Raw genomic sequence first — 12,685 nt, forward strand, 5'->3', positions numbered from 1 at the left:
AAGGTGAGTAACTTCGGTAGGATTACTCACATGCATGACATCACTCAGTCAGTGTTTGCAGGATCTGAGCCCAGCTGTATCGGACTTATATAGAATCACAGAATCTCAGCGTTGGAAGGGACCTTAGGAGATCATCTAGTCCAACCCCCTGCTCAAAGCAGGACAAATCCCCAATTTTTGCCCCAGATCCCTAAATGGCCCCTTCAAGGATTGAACTCACAACCTTGGGTTTAGCAGGCCAATGCTCAAACCACTGAGCTATCCCACACGATATGTTCTATCCCCGTCATAGAACATATCATGCTAAAAGCTTGTTGCGGGCGGGGGAAGGTTGTATCTGAGTTGCAGGGATAAGCAAGAACTGTAGCGAAGGGTGCTACAGAAAACCGTAAGGTAGGCGGATAGTTTACTTTGCCTACAGTAATAATGGAGTTGCTGAACAATTACCTTGATTGTGTCTTGAAAAAAATTCTTGTTTTGCCTTTTGATACAGTTCTTTATTCATTAGACTTCAGCTATAGCAATTATTATTTGATGGGTTGAGTCTGATAAAACAATCAGGCTGGCATTGGTCTTCCCTCAGTGAAAAGCCCCTCTTTCTGTTCCTGAAGCCTGGCACGCATATGGAATGCAGACACACGGGGAATTCTTTTCCTAGTTTTTTGTTTGATTTAAATCAGTCAAAAAATTCACTTTGTACCGGAACTTAGCATATAGGGTCTGATCACGAGCCTACTGAAGTCAATGGAAAGACTCCCATTGACTTCAGTGTGTTTTGGATTAGGTCCATAAAGCCTCAGATTGTGAGTTTGGGAAAGGAGGAGCATATTTAATCATATATTAAGAGAAAAAAAGTAACCAAATTATAGCAAAGAAAAATAATTTAATTGATCTTAGATGCATTTCACCCTTGATAAAATATTAAGTTGGAAAGAAAGCATTCTTTACTATAATTTACTCATTTCTGACACTTTCAAGAGGGAAATGAAACCACTGAAATATTAAAATCTGTGTTACTGGCCCATGCAAATGCAGAGCAACTATTTCTCATAAGGAATTAAAAGATGTTTATTAAGCTTACTGTGTGTTCTAAATATAGTGGGCCAAATCTTTAGCTGGTGACTTCAGTGGAACTACACCAATTTACATTAGCTGAGCATTGGGCCCAATGTGCATTGGCTGAACATTGGAATTGTTCTGAAAGATGCACTGTGGTCTATAAGGAAGATAATATGTTTAATGTACTGTAAATATATAAATATTTTCCTTTCAGTAAACTCAGTTTCTGTGAAATTGCCACAGGGAGTGCTGACAACACATGCTGATGGATCATCGTTTGCTCTGCTTGGCCTTAGGCCTGGGCTACACTAGGGCGGGGGTTTGAACTAAGATATTCGCGTAGCTGAAGTTGAAGTATCTTAGTTTGACTTACCTGGCCATCCTCATGGCGATGAGTCGACTGTGGCAGCTCCCCCGTCGACTCCGCTTACTCCTCCTGCCAAGGTGGAGTACAGGCAGCAGTTCGGGGATCAATTTATCGCATCTAGACGTGTCGCGATAAATCGATCCCCAATAAATCTATCACTACCCAGCGATCCGGCGGGTAGGGAAAACGTACCCTTATATTCACTTTCCCATTCTGTCTGTTAAAACCTGGGTTTTGATGCTTAGCACAAATACTTGGCTGCAATGGAGCTCCTGCATCTTCTTCACACTCCCTTGCCATATTGGGGGCATAGAGCCCATAACTTAAGGTGTCAAAGTGATCACACAGCCGTAAGAGGGGTAAAAAGAAAGCCAAGACCTCGTCGGGAAGAGAGGCATCTTTCCAAGCAGCCAAATAAAATAAAGTTCATTAACCTTAAAGCTGCATGGATGTTTTCTTGATTTTCCAGCATGATCGTCAAGTTCTTTAGTCCCTTATTTGAACTGCTAAGAACTGCACATCTAAACTGAATAAAACATGACTGAGGTACTGTGTCCCTATTCTTCTCTGGTCCATTCTCTCCTTCCAATTTGTCATCCATGTACATTTCATCGTGTCTAAAATTTAGACAGTAAGCTCTTTAGGTAGGGAATGCATCGTTCTAAATTTGCTGTGAAGCCTCTACCACACTTCTGAGTGCTACAAAATAATTAATACTAAACTGGTTATTTCTTTCTATCAGTCACTCACTTCTCTTCTTCTCTCGTTTTCTCTCCCTTCTGCTATTTTCTCTCTCTTTTTTTTTTTTTTACCTCCGTGCATCTCAACCTCTCTCTGCCTCTGCTATAATCAAGGCCCCCATTTCTCCTTCTCTCTGTCTTTGAGAATGGAATACAAACTTATACTGATTAGGCAGAAAGGGCCAAAATATTTTCTTCAACCACTTAGAATTTAATCAAAAAGAAAATGTTTAATTTTCCAGAAAAAGAGTAAAAAAACCCGAACACCTCAAGAGTGAACAGAAAATCTTTTTGATGTAGTTTGTCATGCTTTTGAGGACCAGAAATCACATGTTCCTTGTGCTTTATGTGAAACATGATATTACCCAAATGGTCAGTCTTTGCAATCTCTTAAAGTTTTCAGAAATTTAGATGTAAACTGCAGTGATCATTTATATGTATATTACTTATCTGAAATGTTTTGTAATTCTGTGAATTGTTTACATGGATTACTATGTCATCAAGAAATATGGGAACAGACTGAAATGATGAGCAAAAATATTGTTTAATGCTGTGATCACCACCAGCAGTTACCTAACTTCTAAAGAAAAGCTAAGGCCAACAGAGGACAGAGAAGCTTCCAAGAAATTCATAAATAAGACAATTTTACTGTACATTGAAGGCTGAACCATTTATTCTCAGTACAAAACACCTACTCACTCAAATGCTTTTTTTCCTCTTCATATGTATTCAGTGCCAGTCTGACAACCCTGAGACTGAAGTTTTCTGTTAATCCACCAAGTATGTAGTGTATGGGTAAACTCACTGCTTGCTTTCCTGAGGTATCCCGCCAATGTACTTCAGCTGTGACCTGGAAGGACCACCTCAGAGGGTGGCAGGAGAGTTCAGAGTCCATAGTTCATTCTGTCTTTGGCCTTTCAGCTGAGATTGCCAACTATGATGGTAATTTTGTGATTCAGGCATCTATCTTGGATACCTCCATGGCTCCCGTTACTGTAGTATCTGAGCATCTCATAATCTTTAATGTGTTTACCCTAACAACAACCCTGTGAGGTAAGAAGTACTATTATCCCCATTTTACAGATGGGGAACTGAGGCACTGAAAGACTAAATGACTTACCCAAAGTCATACAGGAGGTCTGTGGCAGAGCAAGCAATTGAACTTGGGTGTCTCGGGTCCCAGGCTAGCTCTCTAACCACTAAACCATTCTTTCTCTTTTTGATATATTATGATGACCTGCCACTCGGAATTTTACTGAGACCAAAACCTCAGGTCATGTTCAGCACTGACTGTCATAGCAGTATCCATTCTAAGCCCTTTTTTTAATCACTTATAAATTTCACCTTTTAAGCTGAAACTTCCCATAATTGGTCTCCATGTAATTAATTAAAATTATACTTTCCCTATTATAATTATAAGAACAAAAATATTTTTTTTAAAAAAAAGATTGCAACCTTCTTTTTGAACTGCTTTAATGCCAAGATGGCTGAGACTAAAGAGAAGAGAAATAAACACAGATCTGGAAGTTAAGAACTGCCAAAATGCAATCCCAGGTCTGCCAGTGAGTTGTTGTATGGCTTTGGGCAAGTAGCTTCACCCATGTGCCTCAAGTCTCTCATCGGCTAAATTGAGATAATAATAGTTATCTACCTACCCCACTAGAGTGTTGTGAGGATTATTTAGATGATACTTGTCAATCTGCAGTATATTGTGTTAGTGCTTGTTTCCTTATCATATCAGAGGCAAATCCATTTACTTCCTGTTTTATTAATCTAAAGGGAGTTCCTTACATAGCATTTTTTTACTATCCAAAATTGAATTTAAAAGAAAAAATTCTAAATTACAAATCCTGCTAAATGTATGATTTGGAAATAAAAACATCAGACAACTTGATTCTTTGGCATCCTTATTTGAACAGCTACAATTAAAACTGTATCTTTTGAAAATACCTCCTTGTTTATATTGGCCATGAATCTATCTTAGCAAAATGTCAATTCTGCTATCAACTCTTTCCTTCCAAAGCTTCCGAAGCAGATTTCTGCCTGTGGAGAGGGCAGGGAGGTTCATTACAAATGCTATGTTGCTACATTCCAAACTATATCCCATTGCTTATTTTGCTAGGAGAAAAGAATGCCAAAACCAATAGTGCATCTAAAAATGATGTGTTACCCTATCAACAACATTTTATCTCTCCCATCCTTCCAAATGCACTCCTTAAACTGGCTGGCAGACCCAGCAGTATTTTGTCATTCATTTCAGTCTTAATGTTTTCTACAAAATGAGTACGGAAATTTTGTTTTTGTTTTGTCCGTGCGTGAAATGTAGTGGCTAGAATTCCAAAGTGCATGCTACCAGCTACTATAAACACCTATGAAACTTGGCATCTTTTGAACATTAAATGGGATACTAAATAACCTTAGAATGATAAAAGTTAACAACATGAGTAACATAGGTCACAGAGATAGAGATTGTACCTCCTGATTAGCCCTTCTAGGAACTATCAGAATTAAATTAACACTCTTAATTAAATAAGGTCTTCATTTTTATCTTCCTTAAAGGCTGATAAAATCTCATATAGCATTCCAGAGAGTGCCTTTGATGAACATTGGCATCAAATGAAAAGGCTACTTTAGTGCAATATTATATAGTAGTTGAGATTTCAACAACATACAAGAGACACAAAATGCAAAGTTATGATTCCAAAAAGAAAAGGAGTACTTGTGGCACCTTAGAGACTTTAACCATGACTTAGTTTCCTTGGGCTCAATCCTGCCAGGGGCTGAGCTCTCATCACAAGCAAGCAAAACATTTAAGCACATGTGTAATTCCATTTATTTCAAGGTGTCTACTCGTGTGCTTAAAGTTAAACATGTGCTTAAGTATTTCACTGAATCAGGGACAGATCACTCACTCAGCACTTTGAAGAATCGAGACCCGTATGCATTATAGTGGGAGTCATATCTATAGTTAAGGCTGTAGAGCAGTTTCCTTTCTAACCCCATTTGCAGTCATTTAGAACCTCCTGAAATTTCCACACTTTATTACATTTTCCACAATTCATCTGTGTCCAAAAGTGATTTCTTTTAAACATTTGAACACTGACAACTCAGCCATTTTTGAGAGGGGGGAAATGGTAAAAAATGTAATTTTGCCATAATAAAAGAAATAATTGCATTTTCTTTTTAAACTGTTCGACAACCCTAGCAGCTAAGAGTAGAAAGTCTGAAATAGTCTTCAGTGATGGAAGTGCTTAGCAGTGCTCCAGTTACAATTGGTTTGGATTTAACTTCAGGTGCTTTTTTCAAAAGTGCCTAAGTGACTTAGGAGACTAAGTCATGATTGTGTGACTTAAGAATCTAAGGGACCCGAGGAAGAGCTGTGTGTAGCTCAAAAGTTTGTTCCTTAAACCAACAGAAGATGGTACATATCTACCTTTGACTCTCTTAAGAATCTAAGTCAATTTTGAAAAAGGGACTTAGGCATCTTTGAAAATCACTTGTAATGCATGCACAGTTTATTTTGCAGTGTTTTTCACTAAGTTTATGCAATGTGCAGCTAAGGAATGCATCATTGTGCACCTGGTCATGCATGCCTAACTTAGCTGCACAGTGCTGAACAAGGGGTTGAGGGAGAGTACCTGCAGACTGAAAGATATGCAGTACAGAACCCTGCTCTGAGGCACCCTGTCACCTCTGCTGCTGTGAAGGGTTTATTGCACTTTACCCATCTGACAAGCTCCAAAGGTTCACAGGAAAGGGTCTCTTTCTTGCAGAATTTTCTGAAGTGCATGGTACATCATGGTCCAGTAGTGCCTAGTCAAATAGTTCTGGAGTTTTTGAAAACCCAACAGAAATTATCTACTTTTTATACTTTTCTTGCTTTCTTCCTTTTTTATAATCCAGGAAATTCCATACCAAAAGCTTTATTGAAAGTGTTGAACGAATTGCATGGCTAAGCAATCAGCAGTGAAGCTGCAGTTCAGGATGCATTTACAACCTTAACACTACCCTTTTGCAAATGCAAAGTCATTTGTAGTCATTTATATTACAAGTACATGTTGAAGAATACTTACACATGGTACTACAGATTCAATATCAGATCATACCTTAGAACAAGAGAGAATTCACCAGATCTTCTATTTTGTAGCTAAATTAACATAAGAGCATAAGAATGGCCATACTGGGTCAGACCAAAGGTCCATCTAGCCCAGTATCCTGTCTTCCGACAGTGGCCAATGCCAGGTGCCCAAGAGGAAATGAACAGGCAGGTAATCATCAAGTGATCCATTCTCCCCATTGATCATTCCCAGCTTCTGGCAAACAGAGGCTAGGGACACCATCCCTGCCCATCCTGGCTAATAGCCATTGGGCTTATCCTCAATGAATTTATCTAGTTCTTTTTTGAACCCTGTTATAGTCTTGGCCTTCACAACATCCTCTGGCAAAGAGTTCCACAGGTTGAATGTGCATTGTGTGAAGAAATACCTCTCTCCATTCTGAAAACTGACTATTTATTCCTACCCTTTATTTCCTATCTTTTAATTACATGAGAAGACCTTCCCTCTTATCCCATGACAGCTTACTTTGCTTAAGAGCCTTTAGTTAGGGACCTTGGCAAAGGCTTTCTGAAAATCTAAGTACAGTATATCCACTGGATCCCTCATGTTCACATGCTTGTTGACCCCCTCAAAGAATTCTAACAACAATACTTAGTATATCCACGGTGCTCAATGGGCCTGATCTAATGCCCTATTGAAATCAATGGGAGTGTTGCCACTTACCTCAGTGATTTTTGAATTAGGCCCCAAATCAGCAACAGAGCTGGGATTATAACTCAGAACTTCTTGACTCCCATCCCTGTGCTCATTCCTTCTCTAGACACACTGGCTTAGATCCCAGTGCACAGGTACCTGCACTTAGGTAGATTCTGACACTATTCTATAGGTCCAATCTTACATTTTAGAATACTATTAATATTTACTGATTATAGTCCAGTTGTGCCCAGAGGCTCCTATCAGGATCAAGACCTGATTGTGCTAGATACTGTACAAACACATAGGCAAACACAGTCTCTGCCCCAAAGAGTTTATGTTCTTAGCCTCTGAGCCTACAAAAATCTAGACATGTGCCTAACTTTAAGCACATGAGTAGTCTCAATGAGTTCAACTCATGTGCTTGCAGATTCAGGGGTTTTTTTTTTGGGGGGGGGGGGTTAAGACAAGTGACATGTGAGGGTAACAAACAATAGGAGAGAAGGAAGGTGAAGGACAAGGGTATCAGCAATAAGATCGCATGGCTACACGATTAGCTAGTGCACAGTTTGATGGTTCCAAATCATTATTCAATTAAATTATATAAATTCTATACATCAATTGAATATGAACAATCCCTGCTGGCTCTCTACCTAACCATTATCATTTGGCACGTCCTGTAGGCTTTATGGCAAAAGTGGTTCTTAAGGAAACATGGAAGCAAGAAGGAATATTAGCTTTACAGTCCATTTCAGGGAGGGTATTCATGAACAAGAGATGGCATGGATATTTGCATGGTATGGACAGGTGCACAAGGCAGCAGAGTTGTGGTTCTTTGTGGAGTATAACTTGCATTTCCCATCTCTGATACACTTATATTCTCAGCCATAAAGAGGCATTTAGTTTTCCTTTTGATAACACAGAGTGAGAGAGAGCGCAAGAGAGAGGTTCCAGTGTCTTTATTTTAATGTAGGATCATTAGAGTGTACTCAAGTTTGCCTGTAAAGTTCATCTAATGTTTTTCCGTTCAACCTTTCAGATTATTCTAAGCATTGTGATAGGCTCAAACATGATGGAACTCCGGATCAAAACCCAACATGTGTGCGACTGCTCCCAAACTGCCACAACTGATCAATAGTCCACGTACAGAGCACACTGGTCCATCCAACATCACCATCTGCTGGCACTCTCTTAATTTGTCTTCAGTGAACAACCAAAACAAAAATCCTAATGGCTATTAAGAGAAACATCAACTGGGTTTCAGGCAACAATAAAATATTCCCCTCCTATGAAAAAAACAGTCATTCCTATTATGCTTGATTAATTTGGGTGATGTTTAACAAATCTACTGATTAATACTTGGTCACTTGGCCATAGATAAAATATATTTAGGCAGGCAATCTACAGCCAATTACAGGGTGGGAAAAAAATCCAGTTTCTATTATCAAGCTCTTAGTTTCTGAATTACAAACACCTGGAAATCTGGAATTACAACATAATGGCGGGGCAGCAATAATTTGATGATTATGCAGGAACTGAAGGTTACACTGGTTATGTTCTGCATCTTGCTATATTCAGTCCCAAGATCACAGTTAGACTGATAGACCAATGATCGTTCTGAAGCCCAATATCTTCTAAACCATAAGGATGGGAAACAAACACCACACACCACTGGAGAACTTGGGGTCTCAATTTTCAAATAATGCACAGCATTCATCTCCACTTCTGACAAGTCTTGAGGGATCAGACCTAAAATTCAATATCGTCATCCTCTCACTCCATGAGTCTTTCTAGGGGACTGATCCAAAGCCCATAGAAGTCAATAGGAGAATCTTTCCACTGAGTTCAATGGGCTTTGGATCAGTGACCGGGACTGCAAGTTGAAAAACAATGCTTTATGAAAGCCCCCAGCTTCTCAGCTTCCACTTGTGTAAATCACTAATCTATGATTCCCGCAATACATGAGCTATCAGCTTATGTTGAAATCCAAGTGTGTATGTATTGTGGGAGAACGACCCAGGGACAGGGGTCAAGGGATGGAAAGCGAAACAATATGATTCTAAAGTGTAATCATGATTGGACAGGGTGAGAATGATACATATGATTTTTGAGTAGCAGCCGTGTTAGTCTGTATTCGCAAAAAGAAAAGGAGTACTTGTGGCACCTTAGAGACTAACAAATTTATTAGAGCATAAGCTTTCGTGAGCTACAGCTCCGATGCATCCGATGAAGTGAGCTGTAGCTCACGAAAGCTTATGCTCTAATAAATTTGTTAGTCTCTAAGGTGCCACAAGTACTCCTTTTCTTTTTACATATGATTTTAGGACCCATGAATTTTCCCAGCATGGCTGCTCAGAATGATTTTTTAATAGCTATTACAGTCACTGTGCAATAAAAAAAACAAACACAATTTTGTTGTCTTGTATAAACATCAGAACTGCTAACTTCCTAACTTCTCCGACAGCTCGAGCGCAATAATTTACAATTTTATCACTTGCTCAATCAACATGAATTAAGCCAGACAGATTTTATTAAGCTACGCAGTTATACAGTGCGTGTGTAGAAGCAGTAAACCTGAGAACACACACAGTAAGCATTTTCCAGCAATATAGTTCTACGATTAAAGCAAAGGTCTCTTTAGGGTTGCAACATATCCTAAGTTGTGAAATAGGGGCAATTTGTTAAAACAACAAATGAAAACAGCTTACCTAGGATCTCCTTTTTGGAGATCCTACCAATTCAGAGAAAAGAGTATCTTTAAAAGAAAAACCCACCTTCAAACAGAAAAAAGGGATGTAAAAGAAGCTTTGCATTGCATATGTATGTAAATAAGACAAGTACTATGACAGATTAAATAAAATAATAAGGTTGTTACTTACTGGGCTGTTTACTTAACTATGTGAATGATAAATTTAAATAAATCCTGTATGAGGAATGCATGTAAATATTTGAACTCTGTTTGGCTGGTTTGTATTTTAAAACATTTTAGTAATAAACCAACATATGATATGTATATAGAACCACATTGTATTTCCAGGAAACCATTATTTTAAAAAATGAAGACTTACACTGTTTTCTCATTCTTTTAAGCTGTTCCATAAAATGTATATATTTTTCATTTCTTTGCAAATCTGAGTCATCGTTTTTGCTTTCCAATGCAGTGAATTTTTTTTTTACTAAATCTTTTAGATCTGGTATATTTTCTTGTTTGTCTTGTTTTATCTGCAAAGAAAAATAAATGCAACTTTGTTACTCACTATAATATAGTCCCCCAACCCAAAGCAAAGAGAGTAGGTGCAATAATATGAATCTAACGAGATCTTCTCCAGTATCCCACCAAATCAAAGGCTATAACAATCTGGAACCATAACCCCATGGCAATTATTTATATATCCAGTGGTCATCCTTAAAATCTAGACAATTAATGCACAGACACATTTACCTGTGCTGCTGTACAGGCAGTCTTCTCTCTACTCAGAATAGAGAAAAATTGTAGTATGAGGTATGCAGTTAACAACCCTGAGTGTAAAGATTTTAATGGCATCCAGGGTAATGTTGCATGCATACGAGGGTGACCAGACAGCAAGTATGAAAAATTGGGACCGGGGTGGAGGGTAATAGGAACCTATATAAGAAAAAGACCCCAAAATTGAGACTGTCCCTATAAAATCAGGACATCTGGTCACCCTACTGCATAGGCACCTTACTACTATTATCATCTAGCTCTTATATAGAACTTTACAAATGTGGTAAATGCCATCATAACCATTTTACAGATTGAGAATCTGAGAAACAGAGGTGAAGGGATGTCCCCAAGGTCTCTGAGTAAGCCAGAAGCAGGAATGGAACCCGGGTCTCCTGAGCTCCAATCCAGTGTTCTATCCACTAGGCCAGACTTAAGATATGTGAAGTTTGCCAACCAGTAAGTCCCTGCCCTAAAGAGCTGGCTGGAAAATTTCACAAACAATGAAATTTCTACAAAAAATTGAGCTGAAATTTCATGAACATTTTTGCATATGTTTTCCTCTCATTTTCCAACCAGCTCTGATGAGGCACTTACAATCTATATCCATGAATGAGCACAGTACCAAACAAAATAATACAAAAAGCTAATATATAAGGAAACACAGCTTATCTATTTGCATATCACCAACAGTGAGCAATGTGCTTTACTGGCTGGTGAAGAGTTTTGATCCTTACCCGTCAGAGTATTTGCATGTGGGCATGATGGAAGAAGAGAATTTTGGAGGCTGCAAGTGAGGGCATTCACTGTATGATGAGTGAGAGGCACCCTGTCCCAACCATAGGAAAAGCATTTTGAGAATCCAAAAAAGAGACAGATTTTTTTTCTTTCATTTTTTTAACACTGTGCCATGTGATTATTGCCGCCAGCCAATCGTAAACGGGGATAGACAGACCAAAAGGTTGCATATCTGAAAGAGGAAGGGAGAGACACAACATTTCACTTGAGCCAACCTTATTCTACCTCCCATGCTAGACCTAACCATACTCCCATGCATTCAGTAGAGCTGCAAAAGAGAAAACAGAGGCCGGTCAAGGAAGGTTACTTGGTGCATCAGCCAGGTGAAGCGTATACCATATCCCCTACTGGTTCCAAGAGGTACAAAGAGGCTAGAGACCCCCGGTGTAATGAGGGTTGCCAACTTCCTAACTGCACAAAATCGAACACCCTTGCCCCGCCCCCTGCCCCATCCCTTCCCCGAGGCCCTGCCCCACCCCTTCTCCAAGGCCCTACCCTTCACTTACTCCAGTCCGCCTCCCTCCATTGCTTGCTCCCCCCTCACTCACTTTCACTGGGCTGGGGCAGGGGGTTAGGATGCGGGGGGGAGGATGTGGGCTCTGGGGTGGAGCCAAAAATGAAGGGTTCAGGTTATGGGCTGGGGGAAGGGGTTGGGGTGCGGGCTCCAACCGGGCAATGCTTATCGCAGGTGGCTCCCAGTTGGCAGTGCAGTGGGGCTAAGGCAGGCTTCCTGCCTTCCCTGGCTACACGCAGCCCTGGGAAGCGGCCGCCATGTCCGGCCCCTAGGTAGAGGCGTGACCAGACAGCTCTGCGTGGTGTGCACTGCCCGCACCCGCAGGTGACACCTCCACATCTCCCGTTGGCCACGGTTCCTGGTCGCTTCTGGGAGCTGCGCGGAGGCAGGGCAAGCATAGAACCTGCCTTCACCCCACTGCGCTGCCGACTAAACTTTTAATAGCCCAGTCAGTGGTGCTGACTGTAGCTGCCAGGGTCCCTTTCGACCAGGTGTTCCAGTCAAAAACTGGACACCTGGCAGCCCCAGATGTAATACTCAATTTCGAGAGCTGAAGAAGCCATGTCTGTGCAGCAGCAGGCTCTTGTGTGGAAGCAGGTTGTGCGAGAATATTCAAAAGGCTACAGAGGCCCAGAGAAACTCAGCCGTCCATGAAGGCAGGGCAAATTTATCCATCGAAATAGCAGGCCTGTCAAGGGCAAAGCCCATTTGGCAGAGACCGCAGGGAGGTGCAGGTTGCCTCTCATGACACTGGACCAGAGAAATAATAGAAAACCATGTAGTCTTAAAGCCAGAAAATACTTGCTGCAAGAAAGGCATGACAACAGTTCTACTTGGTGGTCAGCCACAATAACTACCCAGGGTATGTCTACACAGGGCTAAAAAACCCACTTCTGGCCCAGGTCAGGTGACTCAGGTTTGCGAGGCTTGGGCTGGGACCGGAGCTCTAGGTCCCTGCAGGGGTGGAGGGTCTCAGAGCTCAGGCTCCAGCCC

The 12,685-nt window shown here is 40.5% G+C and overlaps 1 protein-coding gene across 2 annotated transcripts in view; it reads right to left on the reverse strand.

Annotated features, from left to right (window-relative positions):
* The window catches only part of NSMCE2 (NSE2 (MMS21) homolog, SMC5-SMC6 complex SUMO ligase), a 186,722-nt gene that overhangs the window by 83,228 nt on the left and 90,809 nt on the right, over positions 1 to 12,685 (reverse strand). For both annotated transcript variants that reach the window (XM_043507357.1, XM_038388465.2), the window contains exon 4: positions 9,986 to 10,139. In XM_043507357.1, coding sequence (XP_043363292.1) covers positions 9,986 to 10,139 — 154 coding nt within the window. The remainder of the gene's footprint in view (positions 1 to 9,985; positions 10,140 to 12,685) is intronic.

Source organism: Dermochelys coriacea, chromosome 2 (assembly GCF_009764565.3).
Source record: "Dermochelys coriacea isolate rDerCor1 chromosome 2, rDerCor1.pri.v4, whole genome shotgun sequence".
Lineage (NCBI taxonomy): Eukaryota > Metazoa > Chordata > Testudines > Dermochelyidae > Dermochelys > Dermochelys coriacea.